The sequence below is a fragment of the Bemisia tabaci genome, chromosome 7 (genome assembly GCF_918797505.1).
Source record: "Bemisia tabaci chromosome 7, PGI_BMITA_v3".
Classification (NCBI taxonomy): Eukaryota; Metazoa; Arthropoda; class Insecta; order Hemiptera; family Aleyrodidae; genus Bemisia; species Bemisia tabaci.
Window position 1 is genome coordinate 6,709,490 of NC_092799.1, and position 27,429 is coordinate 6,736,918.

At 40.6% G+C, this 27,429-nt stretch overlaps 1 protein-coding gene across 2 annotated transcripts in view; it reads right to left on the minus strand.

Moving 5' to 3' along the window:
• LOC109032652 (uncharacterized) overlaps nucleotides 1-27,429 on the minus strand; it is a 99,271-nt gene that overhangs the window by 30,856 nt on the left and 40,986 nt on the right. For both annotated transcript variants that reach the window (XM_072302476.1, XM_019044896.2), the window contains exons 3-6: nucleotides 21,883-22,025; nucleotides 20,840-21,026; nucleotides 9,131-9,461; nucleotides 4,334-4,503 (exon numbers count right to left, since the gene is read on the minus strand). In XM_072302476.1, the coding sequence (XP_072158577.1) occupies nucleotides 4,334-4,503; nucleotides 9,131-9,461; nucleotides 20,840-21,026; nucleotides 21,883-22,025 (831 nt within the window). The remainder of the gene's footprint in view (nucleotides 1-4,333; nucleotides 4,504-9,130; nucleotides 9,462-20,839; nucleotides 21,027-21,882; nucleotides 22,026-27,429) is intronic.

Consider the following 27,429-nt stretch of genomic DNA (forward strand, 5'->3'; position numbering starts at 1 on the left):
TATAGCATTGAAGAATTTTCCAGGGTTTAATAGATCACTTAATGATAATAAGCAATGAGCTTTTTACATTTCGAGAGATAAAAAAGAAAAGGGAAAAAAAGGATCTGCCGTAATTCAGGATACCTATAACAAATTTTGGACAAGAATCGATACAACATTGGAACAGGGGAAGGATTACAACGGCAAATTTGAAAAGAACACGGAGCATGAAGAAACCACCGGAGATCTCATAAAACCCCAGGGCCACTTGGGCGTTTGTAATCAAAACATCTTTAAATAATTCTTAATACGTTGCTTTAGTTACAAAAATTCTGATAAAAATTATAAAATGCAAATATATTTGATTTAAAGTTCCCATTACATAGTTTTTTCATTCTAAATAAATACTCAATATGTAGGTTTTGTGGCCTGACAATGAATGCCCGTAAATGAAGAATGTCACGATTTGAAGAATCAATTTTCTATAATTTTCACGACGAATGCCACAATTTTTGTTTTCTGGAAGGTCGTAGATCATCTAACCGTTGCTCTTTTTTTAAATTAACAGTTTTTTTTGGCTTCTTGGAATTTTTCCAAAATTTCTAATTTCCGTAATTCCCTTTCGGACCTTAAATTCTCAGAGTTCTCAATGCATAAAGTTCGGTAAGTTTCGTTTGGATTAGGTTAGGTAAGAGTAAATTATACACAAGGAAAACAAGACTTACAGTTCGAAAGATGTTACAGCGGGAAGTTTTAAGTTTCGTTTACACCGTGATCGTCCTTCATAGAAGGCAGAATTTTTTATTTTTGGATGATCATGGTGTCAACAAAAACTTAGAAAAACTATTTGTTGACACCAAGATCGTTGACACTATGCTACGTGAGAGCTCTAAGAGCTCCGTGACTTAGCCTCCAAAATTATTGACATGTCCGATTGTCCGTGCTCTCCCTATCTAGGTACTCTATTTCCAGCGGGCTGATTGTCGAAATTGATAGGCAAAGCGATAGACAAAGGAGACATAAGGAGTATAGAGCGATTCTATTGGTTGAAATGATTGGTTCTATAGATTAAGGGGGTAAATGGTGGACTAACTATCGAGTCGCTCGTGCGGGTTGCCATTAGTTCGTCTATTATTTACGTCCTTTGTCTATTGCAACCTCCCGCTTCCATCGATAGGATCCCTCCATATCCTTTTCGTCTTCTTCGTCTATCTCTTTGTCTATCAATTTTAACGATCAGCCCGCTGCGGGCCGATTATTGAAACTTATAGACAAAGCTATAGACAAAGACGACAAAAGGGACTTGGAGGGATCCTATTGATGGAAACAGGTGGTGGCAATGGACATAGGAGGTAGGTAATAGACTAACTAACGGCAACCCACTGAAGACCCGACAGTTAGTCCATCATTTTCTTAGGATAGCCCATAGGATCCAGCCATAGCCATAGGATTAGGTCTTTCATAAGATCGCTCCATACTTCCTATGTCTTCTTTGTCTATCTCTTTGTCTATCAATGTCGACAATCAGCCCGCTGAGGGCATTAAATAAACTATCTCGGATAATTTCCAAATTCGGCAACGATGGACGTCCGTGACAATGGAGCCACATGGTGAGGGCACTTCTCACCGTTACGTGAGGGGGTCTGGAGCAAGAAACCGGTGAAAAATAGATCTTCATTACTGACTCAGACCCGGTGCACACCGTGCGAAATTTCGCGTCAAAACAGCGTCCGCTTTCGCGTGTGCCTGTGCGCTCGCCTTGACCGTGTCCGCGTCATATCGCGCGAAATGGTATCATAATATTCCATATCCATCCAACGGCCTGCACCAACGTTGAACCAACGGACTGGACCGAATTTAACAGAAAGGAACCAACAGGTTGATTATCGAGATTGCTAGGCAAAGGGATAGGCGAAGAGGACAAAGAGGAAATTGAGCGATCCTATTGGTTGAAACGGGTAGGTGTCACAAATCAAGGAGGAAAATGATGGATAAGGTCTCTCGTGGGTTATCGTTAGTTGGATTGCATTTTGCAAAAAAGAACCACGAGCATTCCAATGTCGTTAAGATTGTCCAACTCTTTTTTTGCAAATATAAACTGATTACCCAAATGAGTTTTATCTTTACTTTCAATAAGCTATAAATTCAAGATGAAAATTACCTTTGTAAGTTTGATTTTGTGCATCATTTCAGTGATTTCATCGTAAAGGGCGTAAGTTGCACAATCCTAGCGACATTGAAATGCTCTTGGTTCCTTTTTGTAAAATGCAATCCAGTTGGTCGACATATATTACTTGCTTTCTTCGTCCAATAGGATCGCTCTACATACTACTTTTTTTCCAGTACATCAATTTGTCTTTCTCCTTTAACGATCTTGCTGGTTAAGGTACAAGGTTCAAAGCTATGTAAAAAAAAAAAAAAAAAAAAAAAAAAAAAAAAAAAAAAAAAAAACGAAGAAGAAACAAGTCTGATTGAGATTAAACTCAAAGGAGAACAAATCTTAAAATCGTACTTCTTCCGAAGACTTAATCTCAAAAACAAAGTTCAGCGCCTGTTTTCACATAAAAATATCTTTCTTGGCTTTAAATTTTTAATTATAAAAAATGTGCGACTGTTCACGCTCAAAACTGATTTTAACTAATTGTAATTCCTAAGCATTATTGGTTCCTTCCTCTTTAACTCAGCCCATTCGACGCCTCGGCTGAACAGTCACAACTATGAAAACGCCAGGATGCAACAATTCGTGTTCCATGGATATCCGGGTTGCATACACGAAGAACTGAAGGCGCGTCAGACGTTGACCTCTCCTACTCCTCCTCTTAGATGCAACTATTCGTGTTCGGTGGATATCTGGGTTGCATACACGAAAAACTGAAGGAGGGCCAGAATCTCCTCCTCTATCCTCGCTCTCTTATAGATGCAACTTGCGACCATTCGTGTACCGTGTATGGCCGTAAGTTGTGCGAATATATCAATATCTAAAGACGACAAATGCGTAATTCCAATTGCTGCGTAGTAAGTCCCCACCCATTCAAAAATATTCAAACAAAATTTCAAGGAAATATTCTCGTCACGTTTATTTGGATGAAAGATAAGAGGAGGAAAAACAAACGAACCAATATAACCTCAGCTTATTGTAAACACTTTTGGGTGAACTATGCGAGAATAAGGAAAACAGATTCTCGGTGGATTTTCTGCGCAGATTTAAAGTATTATATCCGTTTTCCCCCTTTACATAAGGCTTTCCCGGTAATTCGATTACTTGTGGAAATACGGAATTTTCCGGGAGACATTGCTTGCTACGAAAGCACGAGTGTAATTTTCGGACTTATTGAAAAGGAATGCAAGAAAACGCCTGAAAACTTGCCCGCCTTCCCTGATAAGGAAGTTATCCCAGTCCAACTAAAACATCCTCTCATCTAATCAAAATGCATCTTAAAAATGCACGTGGCATCGTCATTCCTGACAATCGTCTCATTTTTTTCGTAGATGTGTGGGAATGGAAATGTATTAACTTGTCGACAAAGGCTGGAGGGTGCGCCCCCTAACCGCATTGCGGCCCAGCTCCCCGAAGCGTTTCGCGCCTTAAGCGTTACGTGTTAAACGTTACTCATTTGAATTCATACTATGGAGCAAGATAAACCTTATTCGAGTTTATTGATCGATTACAAAAAAGGAATCCGAAATGTCTTGCCTTCGTGGTCAGGCACACTCCAAGCACACTTTTCATTTTCAATGGTGAATCGAACTAGTTCACTGAAAATTCTGAGAAGAATCTGAAGACCGTTAGGTTGGCCTAGTGGTCAGCGCGTCTGACCATAGGTCAATAGGTTTCGGGTTCGTATCTTAGTATTGTTGTCAAACTTTTTCGGAAATAACGAATAGATCTGCTGAAACAGATCCCACACGGCCTTACTCCTTGTAAAAATTGAAAATCCTGGAGTACGGATGTGTACCAACCATAGCCTGTGACACACCTAGCCACGAGATGTTTTAGCTACAGGAACTAGTAGCTTGAGAGGGATTTCGAAAAATCACTTAACAAAAAAATTGGGATTTTTCTTTTTTTTTTGGGGGGGGGGGGGGGTAATTTTTTAGGGGCCAGGTTGGCGCAGAGTCTTCATTTTTTAGGCGCCATGACCGATTTCTTAGGCGCATTCGGCGCGTTGGCGCTCGTGAGTTTCGAACACTGCTTGTGTCACACTATCAAAACTAGCCATCTAAATATCAAGGTCAGGTGTTGTGATTGGCTTATTCGATGACTTGGACCAATCACAGCACTTTACCTTGACATTTTCAAGGAGTATGTTGATAGTGTGACACAGGCCACAATGAATACGTTATGCTCTCTTACCTGGATTATAATGTCTCGCCGACTGGGGGTCCAGACTTTGCTGCAGGGCAGCCGCGTGAACGTCATTTCCAGACAATTCGTTGCCGTTGACATCGTTCAAATGATAAGATCCGAAGTTTGACGGAGGCTCTCTGTGGTGATAATTTCCATGGTGGTGAGGTAAGTTGATCCTGAAAGAAAGAAAGCAAAACATAGAAAGTAAAGTTTGGTATCGTAACTCCATTACAAGCTTGCAAAATTGACTCAAACAATCCGATTTTTTACAAGGATGTGAGTGCGCATTTTTTGACATTGAAACTTGGCAACGTTGAAATTAAATCCCAACTTGATCAAGGAGCCTCCACGGACTCGTAATGTCAATCGGTCGTTTCCCGGACGAAGAAACGTAACTGCATCGCGAGGTTGATCAATTGACTCAAACAATCCAATTTTTTACAAAAATGTACTTGTGCAATTTTTGTTCAAAATGTCTCTACTTTGTGCATGAGATCAGAAGAAAAATCAGGAAAGTTCTCGGATGGATTTGCCCACAGTGGGAAAAAAACACATTGGATCTAGAGTCCAGACTCTTAAAAATATCGACAAGAAAAAGTACTCTTAATTCAATCAGAATCTAGACTAAATCAAGAACCAAGCCTCTTAATTTAAGCGGATTTCGTTTTGATTCAAGCAAAAATCCGATTAAATCAAGAGTATTTTTTCTTGTCAATGTTTTCAAGAGTCTGGACTCTGGATCCAATGTGTTTTTTTTTCAGTGCAAGATTCTCCTAGTAAAAGCGTGATTTGCGAGGACAAATGAGGCAACATTGAAATATAGTTAGGTTCTTTCGCGAGGGAAAAAGAGAATCAGACTGTTTTGAATTCTGAAATTGAATCAAGTTATGTGGTTGGTCGTTTTCATCATCGGAATGAAAGAAAAAAAAGAGGTGCGTACTTAGCTGAGTTTCGACTGATATTTGGATTACATTTTGCAATAAGGAACCATTTTTCCTGGCCCATTTTAGAAACAACATACATGCCATTGGTTTCCCTATGAAAGTATGTGCATGTACGAAAGAGCAAGAGCTAGTGACTCCTTATCGCAAAATGTAATCAATTTTTATCATCAGTACAAATGTACTACATTTTGCCATTTAGGAACTACGATTTCTGACTCACTCGCAAAAGCATCTATCTGCATCAGAAATAATGGCACATATAGATGACAAAAAAGCGAAACCTCGCATCTCCGTTTGTGGCCTTGCAGACTTCGTGTCATACTCTATTTGGATCGCATTTAGCAAAAAGGAACCAGCGCGGTTGTAGTGCTGTGAAAATGTTGCTCCTTCATAATTATCTGAAAAAACTCCCAGAATAGCAAATACTTTTGGCTTCCCACCAAAAAATTGTGAAGTAAAAAGGAAAAAAAAATTGTGTAAATTTTAATACTGTACATAGACGTACAGTAGAAACCAAGACACACACAGGAGCCCAAAACAGAAACAGAGAAACGAACCCTGGTAAAAATTGGCAGTAGAATCTGTGTTCCAAAATACCATAGACCTAGAGCCGGCTGTAAGATTTCCAATAGCTTCTATAGCCGGCTACACAATTTCATGTAGCCTTTTATAGCCGATGACGACTAAGCAACAGCCAGGCGATAAAGTGTATGCTAAACGTTACTAATTACGGATGCTAGGACTTAGTGAGTTTTTGGAATACTGCTCTCTTTTTGGGCCGTAGTATCTTGATTTATTTTGCGAGGAAAGCTCCGTACTTTTGATGGATGCCTGTCATTACTAATATATTAGAGCGCTTTCAGTTTCGTATGATACTGTGCAATACCTCTGGTGTGAAATAGTTGCTTCAAGCGCCGTGGCAGGCGGGCAGCTAGCGCGAAACACGCATTGGCGCCTACAAACCTAACAGGGATACTTCCCGCGTTGCGCAATGCGTGAAGTATCCCTGTTAGGTTTGTAGGCGCCAGTGCGTCGCCGCTCCGCTTTGTGTTAGGCTCTAATATTAAATCTGGCGGAGTCAGCGTTATTCAACTCATGATTTTGAAATGTTTGCACGTCCTGTATGGATTATTCTCATTTTAATTGATGAAAAGAAATAAGTGTTAAAGGAAAATATAATGTGTGTTTTGTAAATATTAAGGTGGTTCCGGTATCAAACTTAATGATTTCCAAAGCACACGAATTTCTACACAATTTCTTATAGCCTTTTATAATCGATGGTGAAAAAGCGACAGCCAGACGATAAAGTGTAAAGCCCGGCGATAGGAACTATAGCCCGGCTGCATAATTTTTTATCGCTTCGTATAGCCCGGCCGTATGATTTTCTCCGCATTCTACAGCCAGCTATATGATTTTCTGTAGCCTTCTTTAGCCGGCTATAAGAATTCCTATGGTATTTTGAAACGCAGCTCTTATCGCCAATTTTTACCAGGGAAAACAAGGAAACAGCGGGGACAAGGCTAAAATACAAAAAATTATTCGGGACGTTTCGACGTCTCGCGACATCATTATCAACCGCTAAAAACAGTAAAGTGAAATAAAAGAGAAATTAAAATCAAAGGAAACCAGCATGGCGTTACATGATGATGGTATGATATACATCTATGTTAACTATTTTTAAAAGAAAAAAAGAAGTTGCACGATTTTAAAAACTTTGTGATCGCGCTGGTTCCTTTTTGCTTGATGCGATCCATTTTATGTTTAGAAAACCAGTCGACGCGTAATTTCTCGAAAATCTCCTTAATTTCTCTTTCCTGTTAGCAGGATATTCTGATGCGTAAATTTCAAGTTATAAAATTGGCTTGTTTCGTCCCTAAAAAATAAAATCGGAGCGGAAATTTTCAAACAGCTTAATGAAGTGACGTGGTTTTACATTAGGACCATCGATATGTTGGCTGTAAAATGAGCCAAAATTAGTTGTTTCCGATTGTAAAATTTAGTCCAAGTTATACGTGTCTTTACATCAGCACCAGAGTCAGACTCACTGACTTCACCTGTAGTGTCTATTGTTCCGCACGATTCTTTAATGTACGCATGTGCTGGGCTAATCAAAAGTTAGGCTTAAAACATGTTGCTGTTTGTACTGACTGTATGTTGGTCGTGCATTTGCGGTTACCTGTCTTTAGGTAATTACGGCTGCGCCCCATGAGTGAACTCCCAGGCAGCTATCATGAGCTGCATTAGCTGCTATAGAGAATAGCTGTGATGCCAAGCTGCTCACGAGGAATTCTAGAGTGAATGGAGATGTTGCATGTGTGAGGAATTTCCGATTTGACTGTTGATTCTTATGTAAAAGTTTGCGAGAAACACGATGGTGCCTCTGGTTTTCTCTAAAATTAACTCCTAAGCTCAAAAAAAGCTCTCAACTTGAGGCCAAAATGGAAGGGATATCCCACGCTATAGAGTCCACCTCTACATGAAGACAAACTCTCCATGCAACGATAGGGAGCAAATACATTAGCAGTGATGCCGTGTTTTCAGTACTGGAGTCCCCAAATAAAATGGCAGCCATGTCAATGTATTTGCTCCCTATCGTCGCATGGAGAGTTTGTTTTGATGTAGAGGTGGACTCTCAGGATAGCGTGGGATATCCCCTCCATTTTGGCCTCAACTTGAGAACTTTTTTTGAGCTTGGGAGATGATTTCAGAGAAAACCAGTGGTACCATCGTGTTTCTCTCGAACTTTTACATAAGAATCAGCAGGCTATTCGCAAATTCCTCACACATGCAACGTCTCCATTTAGAATTACAAAGCCAATATTTTCAAAGTTCTCCCTGGATTTTCTTGAGGTATCATCAAAGATAACTCCTTCGTCACATTCCAAACCTCATCAATGGCACATCGCAGTCTCAACCAAGTTTTGTGTATGACTTCACCGAAAAAAAAAAATTGATGTTGATTGAACAATCTGTATGTACGAGTAAAAAAATGTGCAAGAACTCACAAAACGCTGAATTAACCGCTGCAGTTACTTTAGCAATGTCAACATGTAAAACTAACTGCTGTGGCAGTTAATTCAGTGTTTTGTGAGTTCTCGCACACTTTTTTACATATTTGCTGAAGCATTCTTAAGCGGATAGAAATTTTATTTTACATCTGCAACTATGCCTTTTTTTTTAAATTCCAGCCTGATTGTTAAAATGTTGTGTTTGTCTGGGAGACAAGACCGAGGAAGAATGGAATCACGTGATTGGTCGGCTTAAACAGTCATCCTCTTTGTCATACCTATAGGCGAATTTCTGCAAGTGGTTTTGTTTAACTTTTTTGTTCACTGCCAACCTCCCTTGGAACAAAACGAAAATCCCTCAGAGCGACGATTCGCCTACAATATTCGATGTCATGTTGGCAGCAATGACGACCACATCCAAATTTTTTCATGAATGAAAGAATTCGACCAAAGTAACTCGCGGAAATTCACCTACTGAGCATACCAAAAAAATAAAAAAACTCCGGCCGTTGAAGCCGTACTTACGGGCTACATAGACATACCGTCCGCGTTTCGGGCTCAGATGCCAAAAATACTGGGCGTAGCGCCTGAAGCAATCAAAGCTACGGCTGCAGCACCCTGATCTTTTGGCCCATGAGTCCGGAACGGAAATTATGACTGTATAGCCTTCAAATTTTGATTTCCTATCGCATTACTCCATTCCTCCTTAGTCTTGTCTTGTCCAATGGACGAGCACAAAAGTGTAAAGAATGAGGCTACAGTCCGGCAATATACAGAAGCGCAGCGGGGAGGACACGACACACGACATGCGCGGAGCATGACATCTGGAACCTGGAATCTGGACAGCTTACCCGGCCCTGACGGTGAGGGTCTCCGGCTGGAAGGTGCAGAGGACGAGGAAGCGGCGCGTGCTGTGCGTGAGGATGGGGAGGTTCTCCTGGACGAGGATGAACGTCTGGACGGTGGTGCGGTTGACCTTGCTCCCGCAGAGCTTGTGGTCGATGCGCAGGATGTAGGAGTCCCGGGCGCTGTCCGCCTCGCCTTTGATGGCGCACAGGTCCTCTTTCGAGGGGTCCTCCTTCCCGCCGACCGGCTCCACCGAGATCCGGCCCCCGAAGTGCGGGCCCGTCGAGACCTCCACCTCTGAGACGTCCGGCAGGCACAGGCTCGCTTTCGCTGAAACTGGAAACAAAATCGAAAAGATATCAATATTGCCGTGGTATCGAGGAGAGCAGCAAGTACTAAAGAAGGAGAGAATTGAAACATGAGTAAACAAGGCTAAAACATTGAAAACACTAAAAGGCAGGACGTTTCGAGCTGTTACCAGCTCATTTTCAGCCGCAAGAAACACACAAAAAACAAGTTAAAAATTGAGTGGCGACCTGACCCCCGCCATTATCACGTAACCACTCAATAAAAGATGGGTCAAAGAAACAGCCTCGTCAGTGCGCCTGGCAGTTTTTGGAAGCAAACCATGTGCCAGTGGTTTTCCCATTTAGATGGGTACTTTTATAAATGAGCCAGAAATAGGAGCTCCACATTGCAAAACACAATTCAGATGGCGCTACCTTGATGTTGAATTGGCACCAGCATCAGTAGGGTGACAAAATTTTGAAATATTAAAAATACGTGAATTTTTTCGTAAATTTCCGAAATTTAGGAGATATTCTTTTCGAACCGTCGTTTATTAGCCCAACGGTAAATATCATGGAAGCATAGCATGAGGACTAATGAAAGTATTATTTAATTTATTTTCCCAATTGAATGTTTCCCACGTAGGGAAGTCCATGGAGGAGATGAAGAGTTGCTCAGCTCTCGGAAGAAATCTCCCATGACAGATTCCAGTGGCGGGTAAGCGTCTCAGAGCATCCCAGTGCGCTGTAAAATTGACTAATACATGCATGTTTTGGACATGAGAGAAAAAATAGGACATTCCAAAATTGAGTGAGCGAAAAAAAGAATTAATGGTCTCTACAATGTAAGGTGGTTTCAGTGCGGTTGCATACCAGCTAATGGAATATGGAAGTTTCATTTTTTGATGAAAGCAGCTTTTTGAATTTTATATTTTTTAGCGGGAATTTTCAATCTTACATAAGTTTAAAGAAATTGAACTTTCAGGTAAGCCTTGGGCACATTATCAATATAATCCTCACCTCAGTTTAGTTAGTATTCAGGCACAGTCTATTTCCGAGCGAGCCTCGTTATTCCGAGAACACAAACAAGATGAAGTCTGCCCGCGTATGCGGTGACATTGCGCGATACAAATGAAAGATAAAAAATGCAGTTTGCAGGATTAATTGCCCCGCGAGGACTTGCCGCGGTGGGGCACTCCAAGAGTTATCTTGTCATCTCGGAGAGGAGCAAAGTACTTAAAGATATGGGAAAAATTCCTCAGAATTGAAAGAATTTTTTAATAAATGATGGTGCGGCTGCCCGAGCTCATCTTCAGAGCATTGATGAAGTATGCGTTTCAAGATCGAACCGAAACTAATAATTTACTCTCAATTACACTGACTAGGATGGATCCTCCCGACTTGTGGAATATTTATGTGGGAAGAGGCTGTAAAATCACTTTCATCCACTTTTTACACTAATTATCACTCAATTTGTATCCTCTCTCTGTGTTCCTTACGAAAGCGGGGACAATATTGCATTACGAAAAATCTAATCATCAGGTATACCCCAGATCAGGATTATAGGATCGGTGCAATTTCAAATTCCTTGAATTTGCCCTGATCTTCCCTGACTTCAGCGACATTACTGTTGTTCAAATTCTAAATCGTCATTTATGTCAAACTTCACGTCATGACTAAAATGGAACGGAACAAACGGAATAGATCGTTCCGTTTCTTTTGGATATATAGTCTGTTGCAAAAGAGCGTACCTTCGAATCACTTACTGTACCCTATTGACAGACCAACATTCAACATTTCCCGCTTTGTTCGATCGAGCACAGAGGAAAATTTCATGAGCCGCTGCCTGCGGTGCACTAGAGTCCAAAACTCAAGAATGGGAAGAAATAAGTAGAATAATGACTGAAAGATCACGAAATTTTCGTTTTCAATGGTTTTTGAGTCGCTAATTTCGAATTTGATGTCAAATAGCCCAGATATTAACACCCGGACCTATTAATTGTGGGCAAGTTTATGGCACGCTGTGGCTCGGCGTGCTGCCGCTGCCAGCTTGAAACGCGCACTGACGCCTGAAAACCTAAAGGGATACTTCAAGCATTGCACAATGCGTGTAGTATCCCTGTAGGTTTGTAGGCGCTCACGGCGGGCGCGTGGTGAAAGATTTCTCGCGGGGAAAGCTCCCTGGTGGAGAAACTCGTAAATCGCATATTTTTTTTTTTTTTTTTAAATTTTCGACTTTTAAAATTACACATTGGCCGTGCGAAGTAATTAGTGAACTCTCAACGCTTGATGAAGTGTAATAATGAAAGGCGGGTCATGCGCCATGCGCGCTGCTGCGAACGGCACAGGGCGGCTCATGAAATCCTCCCCTGTGCTCTGTCGCGCTTTGTTCAATTTTGTCCCCCATTCTAAGCTCCCTGATCTACTCTCATATGAAAAAAAAAAACCAGGTTAGTATCCCTCAAGGCCCAAGGTAGTACCCATACTATTTCCAAAATCTGATTACAGCGGGCTCATCTCTTTCAGCCTTGGTTATATACCCATTTTATTCGTATGTTTAATTGAATCACTCCGGCTATTTTTGTGTATTATTCCTGTTCGAATTGAGTGTAGAGCCCAAAAAATATAATATGATTCGCCAATATTTTTGATTTTCAAAACAAAGCCTTGGGTGGCAGGTAGGAGAGATGGAGAAATGGGGACACATCAATCGGTGGGAGGGGGGAGGGGGACGCGTGCGCTAAACGCAACACTTTCGCGTCGGTGACCGCAAATCATAACTGAGATTCTAACTGGGCGTCATTCCCAGTCGTAGCTGAAGCGTGTAACTGCGTTTAGAGCATATTGCCCTCGTTCACGCAACTGAATTAGCATCATATTATGATGCTAATGCGTATATTGTTCTAAAAAAAATTCACACGCCAATTAATGAGCACAACTGAAATGCACCGCCCTGCTGACCGAAAGCCGCCTATCTGTAATGGATTTCCAGTGTAAAAACAGTATTTTTTACACGAAACTCGCATCATGAATGTAAACAGTTAATTGTCCCTTTGTGCGTAAAGCCCTGCTTTTTTAAAACTGTGATATCATCACCGAAGATTTTCCCCATCGCGCTAACGTAACGGTTTAGTAATTTTACTGCTTGTTCCGTAATTTTTATCGTTGGTTTATTTTCATTTAGCTCATCGTTTTACAAAAATAACTTGGTTATGAAGTTTAACCATTCCATTCTGCGAGAGGAAAAATTAATAAATTTAAAAATGGCACATAGGAGAGATGAGCATTTTAGATTTTTCATTGTAAAACCTTAATTTGCTGATTTTAACATCTAGTGTGTCTAAAGGGGTCGTGACACAGAAAGGCACATCACTCTCTGAGGAGGACCAAGTAGATTTCGAGAAGGAGGGAGCCAGAACTTCTGCAGGCTAATTATGAAACTTGATAGACAAAGCCATATACACAGGAGACAAAAGAGAAATGGAGAGATCCTATAGATTGAAACAGGTGGTGCTTACAGAGTTAAGAGAGAAAATGACGAGCGAACTATTGGGTCTCCCGCCAGTTGCTGTTCGTTAGTCTACGACTTAAAATTAGTTCATTAGCCAGTCCTTTGCTCATTAAAACCACCCGCTTCTACCAACAGGATCCCTCCATTTTCCTTTTGTCACCTTTATCTATAGCTTTGCCTACAGTGGAAAAAAAAATACTCCAGCCATGGAAGCCGTACTTACGGGCTATATAGACATCATTGGCGTGGCGTGCTTTGCGATGTATCGATTGATCTGCTATTTAAACCCACGGCTTAGGATCGATAAACAGGGTGTTCGCAGCAAACGCCTTAATAATCGATTCTTTACCATAGCTTCATCAAATGGGGAAGTTTCGATAATCGATCATTCACGCCACGCCACTGATAGGTATACCGTTCGCGTTCCGGGCTCAGAGGCCGAAATTTCTGGGCGTAGCATCCGGAGCAGTCGATACTACGGTTCCAGCACCTGGAACTTTCGGTTTCGGAACCGGAACGAACGGTACGTCTATTTAGCCCGTAACTTCGTTTTCAGTGTTTCAATATTCACCTCTCAAACCCCCTAACGTCGCCGATGCGCCCTGAAATAAGTGGAGCGTCGACGTGATTGTGAGTGACTTCAACGCACGGGTCGTATATAGTCGAGTCGCCTTGCACTAGGATTGGAGCCGACATTGGCCCTGACGCACAGTGGATCGAGTCAATTGGAGAGGTCGGACATGAAATTTTTGACTAAAACTGCAAATTTTGACGTTTTTTTCGTCATATTTTAAATGTTTAGGGGTGCTTCGAGAAGAAAATTTCACGAGAAAACCAATGGAACCCCTTTTAAAACCTCAAAGTTTAGTATAAACGGAGTTTTAAGCTTTTAAAGTTTCCAAATTATGTCCGACCTCTCTTATTGACTCGATCCACTGTGTGACGGAGGTACGGGTACACTGACACGCATAACACGTGATCACGCGAGGCGGGTTCCGGAGCCACCGAGTGCGGGGCGAGGAGTGACTTCCTCAAACCCGACGCGACACGACGTCCAGTGACGTCCAGAGTTAAGACTCCCCCAATTCAAGCCTGACTGGGTTTCTAGCCAAGTAGCCCAGCAGTGTCCAGTCCGCCACTGCCGTCGTCTCCGCCAAGCCGGCATCTCAGTCCGCTCGGATGGTAATGACTTGCTCGCATGCACCCACTACCCATGATGTCGGTTTTGCCATTTTTTCAAGAGGAATTCGTCTTCGGAACGTTGAATTGAGAAAAACAAACTTCGCACATGGGACGTACAGTTCAAGTAAAAGGTGACCTGGAAAAAACAAGGGGAAAAATCGGGTACGAGGCTAATAATATAACACTAAAAACCTGAGACGTTTCGACTCAAAACTGAGTCATTTTTAGGTGGAAAATAAATTGCAAATTAAAACATATCGACGAAAAAACCTGTGGTTTTTTTTGTGACATTTTCGGTTATTTTCCGACTGAAAATGACTCAGTTTTGAGTCGAAACGTCTCGGGTTTTTAGTGCTGTGTTTTAGCCCTGCTTCCCGTTTTCCCCCTTGTTTTCTTCATGTTACCATTGCCACGGGCTGTTTCTAACGAATGTGTATCTGTGTTAAAGTCAAATGGATCCCCGAAGTGTTCGGATCGTATGTTCGAAAACTTGAGGTCAAGCTGCCGAAGTTTGGGTCACACATCTGAGGTAATTTGGATGACTCTATAGGAGTTTCCACAGGAGAAGTTCAGGTCATATGGATCTCTGAAGTCTCCAGATTTTGCATCCGAAAATTTGAGGTCCAGCTGCCGAAGCTCCGGTCATACATCCAAAGTACTTCGGTACTTTGGTTGACTTTCAGCCTAACGACCCGAACTTCGGCAGCTGGATCTCAAGTTTTCGAATGCAAGATCCGGCGACTTCAGCGTTCAATATAGGACCTGAACCTCGAGTCCCTCTCGCAAAGTTTTTTTTCTCCGTGAGGTCAGTTGAACTGCTTTAAAGGCGTAACCTTCGAATAAAAAGCCAACCGTCACAAGCGTTTGAGGAAACATAAAACGATTATTTCTTCAAAAAGCCTTCATACCTAACCCTTTTCAGAAAAAAGGATTCCATGGTCTACGTGCCGTCTGTAATGAGATCACAGTCGCGAGAGCAGGGTTGGAGAAATTCGGCCAGAAAAACATTTTTTTAAAAATTTTGGTGGATACACCCTCTTACACAAAACCGCTGAATACTACCATTTTTAAGGTGGTTTAGAGTCATGACAGTCAAGTTGCATGCTTGTTCGGTGACAATATTAAAACGCATAATTAGTGTCCTTACTCGTAGTTTTTTTCGTCAGGAAACCCCCTGATTTACGGGCTGATTATTGAAATTGATAGACAAAGCGACAGGTGAAGAAAACGACGGAGAAATGGAACTATCCTATTGGCTGAAACGGGTGGTTGTAGTAGACTAACGAGGGAAATGATGGACTAATCACAGGGTCTCTCTTGGGTTGTCGTTAGTTTGTCTATTGCTTCCCTCCTTCGTCCATTGAAATTACACTCGAGGATCGTTCTATTTCCCTTTTTTCATCTTTGTCTATAGATTCCTCTATCAATTTCAAAAATCAGCCCGCTGGAAGAGATGGCTCAGAAATTACGCCCCTTTTCAACTATTTCTCTTGAATATTGTCTCATATTTTTAGGAATCCTAGCTCTATTGAATGTCGCAATAAATGGATTACATTTCGCAAGAAGGAACCAGTATCTCTGGTTTCTGCATGAAAGCACCTCTCAGCATAGGGAAACCAATGGCATTTATATTGTTTCTAAAATGAACGAGAAACACTGGAAAAAAAACATATTGGATCTAGAGTCCAGACTCTTGAAAACATTGACAAGAGAAAATACTCTTGATTCAATCAGATTTAAGCTTAAATCAAAAGGAAATCCGCTCAAATTAAGAGGTTTGGTTCTTGATTTAAGCTTAAATCTGATTAAATCAAGAATATTTTTTCTTGTCAATGTTTTTAAGAGTGTGGACTCTAGATCCAATGTGTTTTTTTTTTTCTAGTGCAGAAACAGTGGCTCCGCATCGCAAAATATCGTCCAAATTATCTTCATCATCGGCCGAGCGGGAAATAAACTTCACTTTCCAAGATATATCGATCAGTCTGGTGGAACGGATTAATTACTTTTCAAGGATGGTATTTTTATTGTTTTTTTTCGCCGAGTTGGCAACCCTGCATGTTCCCGATTGTCCCGTCTCCCGAAGCCACCGATGCGCATCGAGCTTGGACCCGAGTCGCGGAACTCGTGGAAATTGCATGCAGAGATAACGATGCGATACATGCGATACAATCGATATCCCTCCCGATGCACCTCCATCTGAATAGGCACAAAAAATCGAATCTCGATCCATCGCGATTCGATTTATCGTGGGAGGCGGGGGCCGAGTGGACGGGTACACGGGACAATCGACGCAGAACCAAGCTACATGACAACGACCTTGGCTCCCGTGTAGGGACCTCGGACCCCGACCCCCTGGCTACTCGGTGGGCCCGGCACCTACATGCCCTTTACTAATTTTGTAATCGAGAAGACGTTGGATGAGTCTATAACCAGCACAACCGCTGGCTGATTGTTGAAATTGATAGACAAAGCGATAGAGAAAGAAGACGGAAGGAGCATGGAGCGATCCTATAGGTCCACGGATGAAAAAAGCCCGAGTATGTTGTGTGTTATGGACATTTCCAATTAATCGTGGTAGTACACGAATTAGTCGTGGCCGTACCCCAATAAATTACACTGGAAAAAAACACATTGGATCTAGAGTCCAGACTCTTGAAAATATTGACAAGAAAAAATACTCTTGATTCAATCAGATTTTTGCTTAAATCAAGAGGAAATCCGCTCAAGTTAAGAGGCTTGGTTCTTGATATAAGTAAAAATCCGATTGAATCAAGAGTATTTTTTCTTGTCGATGTTTTTAAGAGTCTGGACTCTATATTCAATGTATTTTTTTCCAGTGAAGGTTACTAACCCAAATGTTTCGGTACTACCCTAACTTGAGTTGCGGTTCTACCGCACTTAATTAGAAATGTCCGTATCATCCAACAAATAGTGATAGTACCACAATTTTAGGATATAACCCCTAGCACCTTTTTTCCGTGAATTGAAATGAATGGTTCTTTACTTGTAAAAAGAGAAAAAATAATGGAGAAGCTAAAAGGTCACTAATGCATTGATGTTATTTAGTCTATCACCTAAATCTTTGGTCCATCACAACCACCCGCTAGGGATAAAACTAGGGAATAGGATCCCACTATATCCTTTTTGTCCACTTTGTCTATAGCTTTGTTGACCAATTTCAACAATCAGCCCGCTGACTCATAATAAACATGAGTGATTCTCGCAAATCGACTGCACTTGCTGTTAGTATCATACATTTAAATGTAAGCATTGTAGTCAAACCCTACGTCAGTCTTAATTTCTTCTTTGGTCCATAAGAACCACCCGTTCCAACCAATATGATCGCTCCATTTTCCCTTTGTCTCCTTTGTACAGCGCTAAGCTCCACTGAAAAAAAAAGAAAAAAAAAAAAAAAAAAAAAAAAAAACACATTGGATCTTGAGTCCAGACCCTTAAAAACATCGAAAAGAAAAAGTACTCTTGATTCAATTGGAATCTAGCTTAAATCAAGAACCAAGCCTCTTAATTTAAGTGGATTCCGTTTTGATTCAAGCAAAAATCCGATTGAATCAAGAGTATTTTTTCTTGTCAATGTTTTCACGAGTCTGGATTCTAGATCCAATGTGTTTTTTTTCCCAGTGTTATCAATCTCAATGATTAGCACGTAGAAAGCTTCATCTAGAATCGATTACCTATGAAACATATTTAAAAGAGGAAAACACCGTTGTCATGTCTAAAAGAAGCCATTGCTTCTTGTCATTCGATTGCTTCTCGTCTCGAAACCGTCGAAGGATTTCAAGAGGAAACACACGAAAAATTTGCTGCCTTCCGTGTATTCATTTTCAACTTGATGAAAAAAGAAGGGGAGAATGTGGATAGGGATATTTAACGTAGGGGTACACCTTCATTTCAGCATGAGCCCTAGAAAGCATGACTTTACACGTAAAAGAGATATCACGTGGAAATCGAGATACACCCTTACGTCAGAGGAACGACGCCAAGCTGGCCAGATATACTGCGTCTGATACTGATTACTGCAATCACCGCTCATCTGCTTGATGGAGTTAATTTTTAGAATCGTCGAAACAAAGACTCTCATCATAATAAACAACGTATTAATCCAGCTCCGTCAAAATTAAATCAAGGAACTAATCACCACAAACTCAGCTACATTACTCGGAAGGCGGGACTGTACTGTCGGAATGCCCTCTCCTCCGAACTGGCAAGCAGGGCTATAAACGAACCCAAACGGTCATCTTCTCCGTTGATTGCCCACTAAGGGACCAGCGCCCCGCCACAATGTAGTGAAACGATAAACTGAGGCCGTAAACTGCGATTAATAATGTAACAGCTATAAAGGGTATACGCCGAAGTACGATAACACTCCTGAAAAACAGTGCAATTTGCGGGTGACGTGCGAATTGAGACTTTAAAGTACCTACGTTTTGGGGGGACTTGAGACTGGGATTATAATAATTCGTCAAATTGACGAGTTTTGGTGAGCTTGATGGCCAATTCCATAGAATTTTTTTGACAGGGAGAGGAAGGATGATGTGGGTATTCAATAATTAAAATGCGCGGTGAGGATAGTATCGGCAGCTACTCCTAGCTGCAATTTAATCGCTCCAAATTATTACGGACTTGCAAATCATTTTAATCATGAAAATACGAATGAAATATATCTGCGAATGAATCGGATGTTGTTTCACACGAGACATTTATTATTGCTCCTTTTTTATATACTCTTGTTTGGAATATTTATGCAAGCAAGGAAAATTATGATGCATGTTATTGCTGATTTTACTTCGCATATAGTTCGATAAAATAACTCAAGACTATTTCAATATTATGGAGCGTAGAATACTCCTATTTAAACTTGGTTGGCGGAAAAGCCAACCTAATACCAATAAAATCATGATGTAATAATCAACACAATAGATGCTCTCACAATACTTAAGTAAGACGTAGAATAAAAAGTAGTAAAAAGACTTAAGTAAAAAGTAGACGGAAAATGGTCGTCTCATTCGCTGAACTACGTGCTAAAATTGGAAGAGACTGTAGGCGAGACGAACGGTAAAAAGTTCCGCGGTTAAAGTTGACCGACACCAATTTCTGCGAGCTTCACTGCCTGGAAGTTTACTTTTACGAGCCGAAAACCGCGCTTGTAATTGAGTTGTGCTAAACGGTTAAAACCATAAATTGTGAGGCGAGACAAGGAGGACTGAAAATTGCTTTGAAGCGACGGTCAGATTCATTACGAACAATTAACAAGACGTTAAATTTACTGAACATTTAAAAATGTGTTAAGTCTCCACGGACCACCATTAAAAGGTAAGTCACGACAATTCTATAAATGTTATTGAATCAGGGAAGTGGGAGCTTTAGGTGAGCATTGAAATAAATGCTTTAACTACACCATTCAGTTATGCTCAATTGATGTACATTTTGTAAAGAACAAAAGCTGTGTAGCTACACTTACAAGTTGACGATATTGAATTCAGGGATTCATACTTTTTTTTACTCGTTTATAATAATCAAAACATGGTTCAGTCTCATTCTGACTCATAAATGAATAAGTAAAATCACAAGTTTTTAAATTTATTATCAACTTGTAGCTGCACCACCGCATCGATAGGTTGAATTAGTATAATTTGTCACTAAATAATGAAAAAAAATGCCTATATAAGCTCAAAGGAACTTATTACAAATCTAACGATCGGAAAATGATTATTATTTATTTTTATTTTTTTAAAGTTTCTTCGAGAGAATCACCCGTGTGATGTTTACTCTAAATCTCCGAAAATGTGATACGTTCTTTTTAAAATAGAAATCACAGTATTATTTCATTCCATGCAAAAATAAGTTTTTTCTTCTCCGGTGAAATTTAATTTTTCGGATATGTTAGGTTTAAAGGGAAGTCAAGCGTTCCCATCCTGACAATGTAAAATTAACTGATGCTGACACCTTTTTCAAGTTCTATTCAAAAGAATTCCAAAAACCTTTTTTTTTTTCTTGATTCCTTAGACTCTCTTCTGGCCTTATACGAGAGGATTTTTGGAAAATAAAAAATTGAAATTTTCTTGAATTTTAAAAAAAAAAAGTCAATATAATTGCAGGTAAAAGGCCTTTCAGCGTAATTTTTTTCCTTAAAGAATGATCAGAGCAAACACTCTCTCCTCTCCTCTGTACTTATAGAAGCATGTTGGAGAATATTTTTTTTCGGAAGTCCATTCAGTTGATTCTGAGAAAAGTGTACCTTAAAGTCAAAAAACGCTGTTTCAAGAAAAATATGATTTAATTTTTGGATACACATTAGAATGACGATATAAGGGTACCGAATTGCATTACCTACTCAATGTGTGAAGAAGAAGAAAAAAATGACCAAGGATGAATCATGACTCCCCTTAAAATCGACAAGTCGTCACCCTCCGGCCAAAGCATCACATGTGTCATGCACGGTTTAAAAATTTCTGCCGCCGTTTTTTTTTTTTTTTTTTTTTTTTTTTTTTTTTTTTTTTTTTAACAGAGAAATTGTTGTTTGAATCTGCTTGAAAATTTCAATGAATTTTATCGGCAGCACAAAGAGAGTTCAGTGAAATTTTCGGACAGCTTCGTCCAAAAATTTCTCTGTAAAAAAATAATATGTTGGCGGAAATTTTGAAACGTCGTATGGCGCTTGTGATGCTTTGGCCGGAAGGTGGGGAAGTTCAGTTACAATGATTTTTTAAACTTACAGCCTTTGGTAGGGACTACAATGCGTTTGGAATGGATCTTGGAGTCTGTCTGTTTCTTCTCCTCGAGAGGTCGAACCTCGAATGTGTAGTTGGTGGACATGCGCAGACCGTTGACCGTGGCCGTGTGCAGTTGGTGGTCCCGCTTACTGCCGCCTGCCTGCATCTCATCCCGAGTCTTGTCTACGACCTGTTAACAATTTCAACAATTTTAAAACCTCCTCATTAACCTCCGTTACACGAGGAAAGTAAAGTTCTCGAGACAATTCTTGGCCGATGAATTTAGCGGCCGGATGAAAAGACGAATTGGAAGGATTCAACCTGCATCAGTCTAACTGCATTTCATGTTGCTTTATCACCTTTCGTATTTTACAGTAGAAAAGCAAGGGGGAAGAACCGGGGAACAAGGCTGAAATACACAATTTAAAAAAAAAACTGACGGACGATTTTCAAATTTATTTAGTCCTTAGATGAGCCAGTTCTGTGTATATGAACTCCCGAGTGTCCTCAAAGAGTGCCTTAGGGGGCGCGAAGCGCCTTTAGGAAGTCCAGGGGCTGGGCCGCTTAGCGGCCACTCGCCACAGTAATATCCCCTCGCAGTAAATTACTAATACGGAAAAAGACAATTCCTTGCAAAATTTCACCGTTCTAGCTCATTTCCAGAACGGTACAATTTTGCTGCACTGATATAAAGTCGTATCAATCTCCTGTCAGTTGTCCTCCAAATCTGAGGAGAAAGGACAGCAAAGCTAGACCATTTTTAACAACTAAATTTTAATTAAAATCTTGACAGATCGAGAGAGCGTCGCTTTCCCGTTGTAGTCATCGCGCGTTGTCGCAGTGGGAGCACTTGACGCTAACCACCAGCGAACACTTGCAAAAGTTATTTTCTTATTTCGCGCTTTATTTTTATCTGACAGAAATTCGATAGAGTTAAAAACAATCTCAATTCGTTCCCGTGACAGGGACGTGATGAGTTTATTCAATTGAACGGGGAGGAGCACGGCAAATAATCACGGCAATTGAGTTAGATCACTGATACACACCTTCGAACGACACCTATTCGGCCCCCATGCCTGCATTTCGCAATAGTTTATTTGAAATCCGTACAAAATGGGGACGCTCCGTGCATACTCCCATCGCAGCGTCACGGACTTGAAATCTGGCTCCGCAGTTAATTGCACGATATCTGAAACATAATGAAAAAAACATTTAAAGACAGTCATCCTTCATCAACTATGACATCATTATTTCAAGATTATACACGGTGCTTTGTTCTGCTATTTCAATTCAAAAATGGGCCATCAGACGCAAGGTCTGAATGGAGTACCTTTATAGGGAGAGTATGGACAGCTCGAAAATATGAAGGTTAGGTTCGATCAGGTCATGTAGCTTTTGGGGCCCAAAAGAGGAGCCAACCGATGAACCCGAATTATCTAGTGGTATTAATTTTCACATTTCAACTATTTACACGGATCAAAGATTATAGAAGCACGTATACAACTTTGATTTTGCTTACATTTTCTCAGTTTCAAAGTTTTGATCCTTAAAAACACTTGTTTGTCATGCGCTGTCGACCATATTGAGTGATCTTCCTAATGCTTAGGTTGGCAGCGGCACTTTTCTAAGGATTTTCGTTTTTCACGTTGTCACCCTTTTGAGCCCTGAGAGCTACATAAAGCGAGTTGTCCATACTCTTCCTATAAAGGTAAGTACTCTAGGTCTGAACTGGAATAAACAGTCAAGTTCTCTCTTCACAATCCTGCGTGAAAAACGCTTCACAGGACAGATAGTTTTTGGTATCAACCATTTAAATCTCGCCTTCAATTTTGCTGAATAGGCAACAATGCAATGAAGGAGCACGATCTATGCGGAAGTTATATTTTTACATTGAAAAAAAAGTGTTAGGGGTTATCTCCTTATCTTATGGCACTACCCTAATTAGTTTGATGATAAGGAAATCTTCAATTACTTATGGCAGTGCCGCAATTCAAGTTGGGGTATCACCACAATTAATAAATTAGGAGTACTACCAAAATTAGTTGGAAATGCCTATATCATCCAACAACCCCTGTCTCTTTTTCCCTGTGTATACTTAAATAATTATTTTGTAAATTTAATTCTTATATTATTTAGTTCGATGGTTTAAGTGCGAAACCAGGTATCTCCAATGTGGTATCTTTAAATTTCTACTCCTATTTCCTTTTTTCGAAGAGAAACGAGCCAATTTCATCCCTTGGAATTTCAGTTGAATGTTCCGCTAATAGAGAGGAAAAATTAGTGAAGTTTTCAAAAAATTTCGTTGACTATTTTTTCAAGGGGGAAAAAAAGATGGCAGGAAGTTTACAACGTCGCCAATGGAGATACGCGATTTTGCACTTCAGCCATTTAATTATTTTATACAAGGCCAACTTTCATACCCCGCGTTCAAGTCTCCAAATATCCTCCTGAGAAAGAAGTGCGTCTAAAGCAGGCAGTACGCACGTTTCCTGTTTATCGATCCATGTGCAAAAGATCATGCGTGCGTACATGTACGTGTTCATAAGTCTTTTTATGAGGGGAAAAAATAGGCGAAAGTATGACACAAAACTTCATGTGTGCATCCGGGAACTCTGCGACGAACTTTTATTTTCATCTGGAGCAAGGAGACCTACGTGATCAAAGCGCGAATCTTTTCTTCAAGCACCGAAGTTGGGGGAGCTTGCCAATTAGTTCATGCTCTGTCTTCTTCTTTCCTCCATTTTCCGCGTGCGTAAACTCGTGATAGTGCGATATAGGTCAAAAATCCTCACAACAAAGAGATGAATGGAGACGAAGTGAGAGAGCGCATCCGAGATACACGGCGTTCCTACTGCGTGTCGCGGGCCGGGGGAGCGGAGGGGGGGGGGGAGAGTGTGCCCCATTCAAAAAAAATGAGAATCGGCTCGTAACTGTTTTCGCCGTGTTTTCTTTTCTTCGACTCTCAGCGCGGTTGCCAAGGAGTCAGTGCCATGCAAAATAGTCATCCTGCCTTTTCATATTTGGATCTTGCAGCCTCTCTTGAGTCCAGTTCTAGTTAGAAAAGCGGAGATAGTTTAGTCGTGAAATACCTTGAGGGCCACACTGAAAAAAAAGTATGGTGACATTTACTATGAGTCTACTTGATTTTTTACACAGTGATACTATTTAGTGGAAATAACCAGAATTATAGTAGTATTCGCCAGAACTCTGGTGATTCTTACCATAGTATGGTAAATGCCACCATAGAGTCTGGTGTTTATTACCATATTCGTATCACTGTGTCAGAGATGGTAAAATCTACCGGCATATTTTTTTCAGTGCAGGCGATTTTATCGGCCGCGCTCTGTCAAAAGGGAGGGCTCTTTTCAGGGCTCCTGTCACAGTGCAGTGGATCGCTTGTAACTCCGTTTATACAAAACCGTGAAAGTGGTTCCATTGGTTCTCTCGAGCAATTGTCCGCTCTAAACACCCCTTAAAATTTTGATTGTGACGGTATAAACATCAAAATTTGCAGTTTTAGTTAAAAATTTCATGTCCGACCTCTCAAATTGCCTCGATCCACTGTGTGCCCGTGCTTTCGCTGTATTTGACATTCTCTCCCGAGCTCATCGAATTTCAAAATTGGACGTATCAAACGGAACTATGTGCATTATGACGTGAGCCCTGTTATGCACATAGCCTTTTGGGTCTCAGGGCTCATGTCTCAATGCACATAGTTCCGTTTGATAGAAATACGTCATATTTTCATTCACTCGCACCGAACGTGCTTTTGCAAATTCAGATAAACGAATGTTCGTTTTGACAAAGCAAATAGTGTAGCTCTTATTGAAATCCGCACTAGTGGCTGCTTTGACCAAATTGTATTCCTAGCGCAAAAACTGTCGATTTGGGTACCAAAAAGAAAGTCACAAATTGATAAATACTTATGCATAGAATCTTATTGAAATTATAACTATGAACCGGCCAAATATGTATAACTATCAGGCAATTGAGTGGAAATTGCGTTGGAAAACCATTGGTTTGGGTACCTAAAAAGAAAATACAATATTGATGAATACTTAAGTGTACAATTTTATCGAAATCATAAGTATATAAACCTATCGACCAATCGAGGGGAAATTGCATTGCTTGAAGTAAATCTTTCCGACACGGGCCTCAAGATTGATACGAGTATTTATGCGAAACACTAAAAATGAGACCCTATCAATCTCTTTCAACGAGCAGCTTTCAAGTTGGCTTTTCTCTACCAAACGTTCCCGAAATTTTGAGCTTAATTTGAATGCTATAATGTAGCCCGTAGGTTCAAGGCAAGAAAAAGAATTTCCGAGACCCCGCAGTGCTTTTTCTCCGTTATAGTCTAAAAGCTAATTCCGGAATCAAAGACGAAGACTAGAATAATGACAAATGACCGGAGTATTTAGCCAACAAGACCTCGATAGCCAAGATCTGTCTCACGAACAAGATCTAGTTTGACGAACTTGCTATAAAACCACATTTTATTACTTGCTATTAAGTGCAAAACATGCTCATAAGTTACTCATCAATCATCATACAATGTTGCATTTCGCACTTAGCCCATTAATTATGCTATGGATCGCATTCGATACGTCAAACAGGCAATCTGGCGCTGAGATTGTATCGATATCGATTGATTTAACATGTATGCGCAGCCTCTAAAGGCAATCGAGTAACTCGTGGGAATATTAACGGGTTTATGTGAAGATTTTTGATTCTCAAGAGTGCTGCATGGCAATGAAATGTGGAGTTGTTAGGAATTCCTCTTTTCCACACTGGAAAATAAACACATTGGATGTAGAGTCCAGACTCTTAAAAACATCGACAAGAAAAAATATTCTTGATTCAATTAGATTTAAACTTAAATTAAGAACCAAGCCTCTAAATTTGAGCGGATTTCCTTTTGATTTAAGCTTAAATCTGATTGAATCAAAAAACCTTTTTCTTGTCAATGTTTTCAAGAGTCTGGACCCTAAATCCAATGTGTTTTTTTTTCCAGTGCAGCTTTTCTAACTCAGATCCTAAGTTTTCTAACTCACATCCTAAGTTTTCTAACTCATATCCTAAGAGTTTTGTTTGAGGTTATGAACCAAACGATCCATCAAACCACTATCGAATACGATTTAATTGCTTGGAGGAAGTATGTGCCTTAAGGTGATTCGACGGACGTCATTTTTTGTGTCAGAGCGACGTGCGATATATCGCATCGATTTGTTCCATAATTTCAGCCACTTGTCATTTGTTTCGAATTTCGAGATCGCACTCCTGTTGTCATAAGACTGAATAATTCATGTACCAAATTTGACAAAGAAATTCAACGTAATAAATGCGTGTTTTTTTAAGAAGCTGAAAATATCGCATTCAAGTGCAGTTTCGATATCAGTGTAGAATGTGATATTTTTCCTTTAAAAAAACCACGCCTTCATTTCATTGACTTTCTTTGTGAACGGTGGTACATGAATTCTTTGATCTCATGACAACGGAAGTGCGATCTCAAAATTCGAAAAAAATGACTAGTACCTGAAATTACGGGACGAATCGATGCGATATATCGCACGTCACTCTGACACAAAAAATGGCAACCACCGAATCACCTTGATCCCTGAAAATGAGTCATTGAGGCATGCAGCACGCTGAAAAGTCAGAGCTGCAGTACCGGCGATCACATAAATAATAAGCGCGCAACAATGCGCTACGGCTCCTCAAAGCAATTAATTGGGATCAATTTTGAGACGGCGTGGCGCGACGCGACGCGATGGGGCCTCGGCCGTCCCGACGCGCTGACGCGACGACGCGGGGCCATCATTTTCTTCTGCCCGCCGAGCGAGCGTCGGGACGCTCTTTCTGTTTCTGTGCTAGTGTATTTTTCGCGCGGGCCCCGAGCGTGACACCTGGAAATAGTACTGCACACCCGTGTTGCCACGTTCTCGACGCTGAGGAAAAAATTACCATAATATGTGACCGTGACCGTTACAGTGCACACAGTACACGGGAAAAGAGATCTTCGTCGACAGAGACAAAGGCTCAGAAAGTATGAAAGGGAACTAGGAACTAGAAAGATAGAGGAAGAAGAGGAACGAACCCTAGTAGCAGAACGAATTTTTGTTTTTCTTGCTTCGATTCTAGTGAAAAAGTAAGATTTTAATATTTTCGAGGACAACTTTCTGTTGCGTCCAATAAAAATATGCGAACGGTTTACAATTAGTGATTGTAGTCACACACACAAAATGCAACTAACTTGAGTTGAAATTTTTTGTGATTGCACAAAAATCACATTGAGCACATTAGAAACACTCAAAATTTACCCCAAACCGCATTTCTCATTATAATATGCGACACGTAAGTGTCATTACGCCTCATTACAGTGCCTACGTTAGTCATTTTCCTAATTGCCGTGAGCACTAAGGCCGGATTAAGGGGGTGGCCACATGGGCCGCGGCCCATGCATGGCGGCAAAATATAGGGGGTGGCAAATTTTGCAATCTTTTTGAATGTAGGTATCAAAAAAAGAGAGAAAAAAATCAGATTCAGAAAATAAATTACCAACGAGAAAAGGCGACAAAATCTCTCATTTCCTG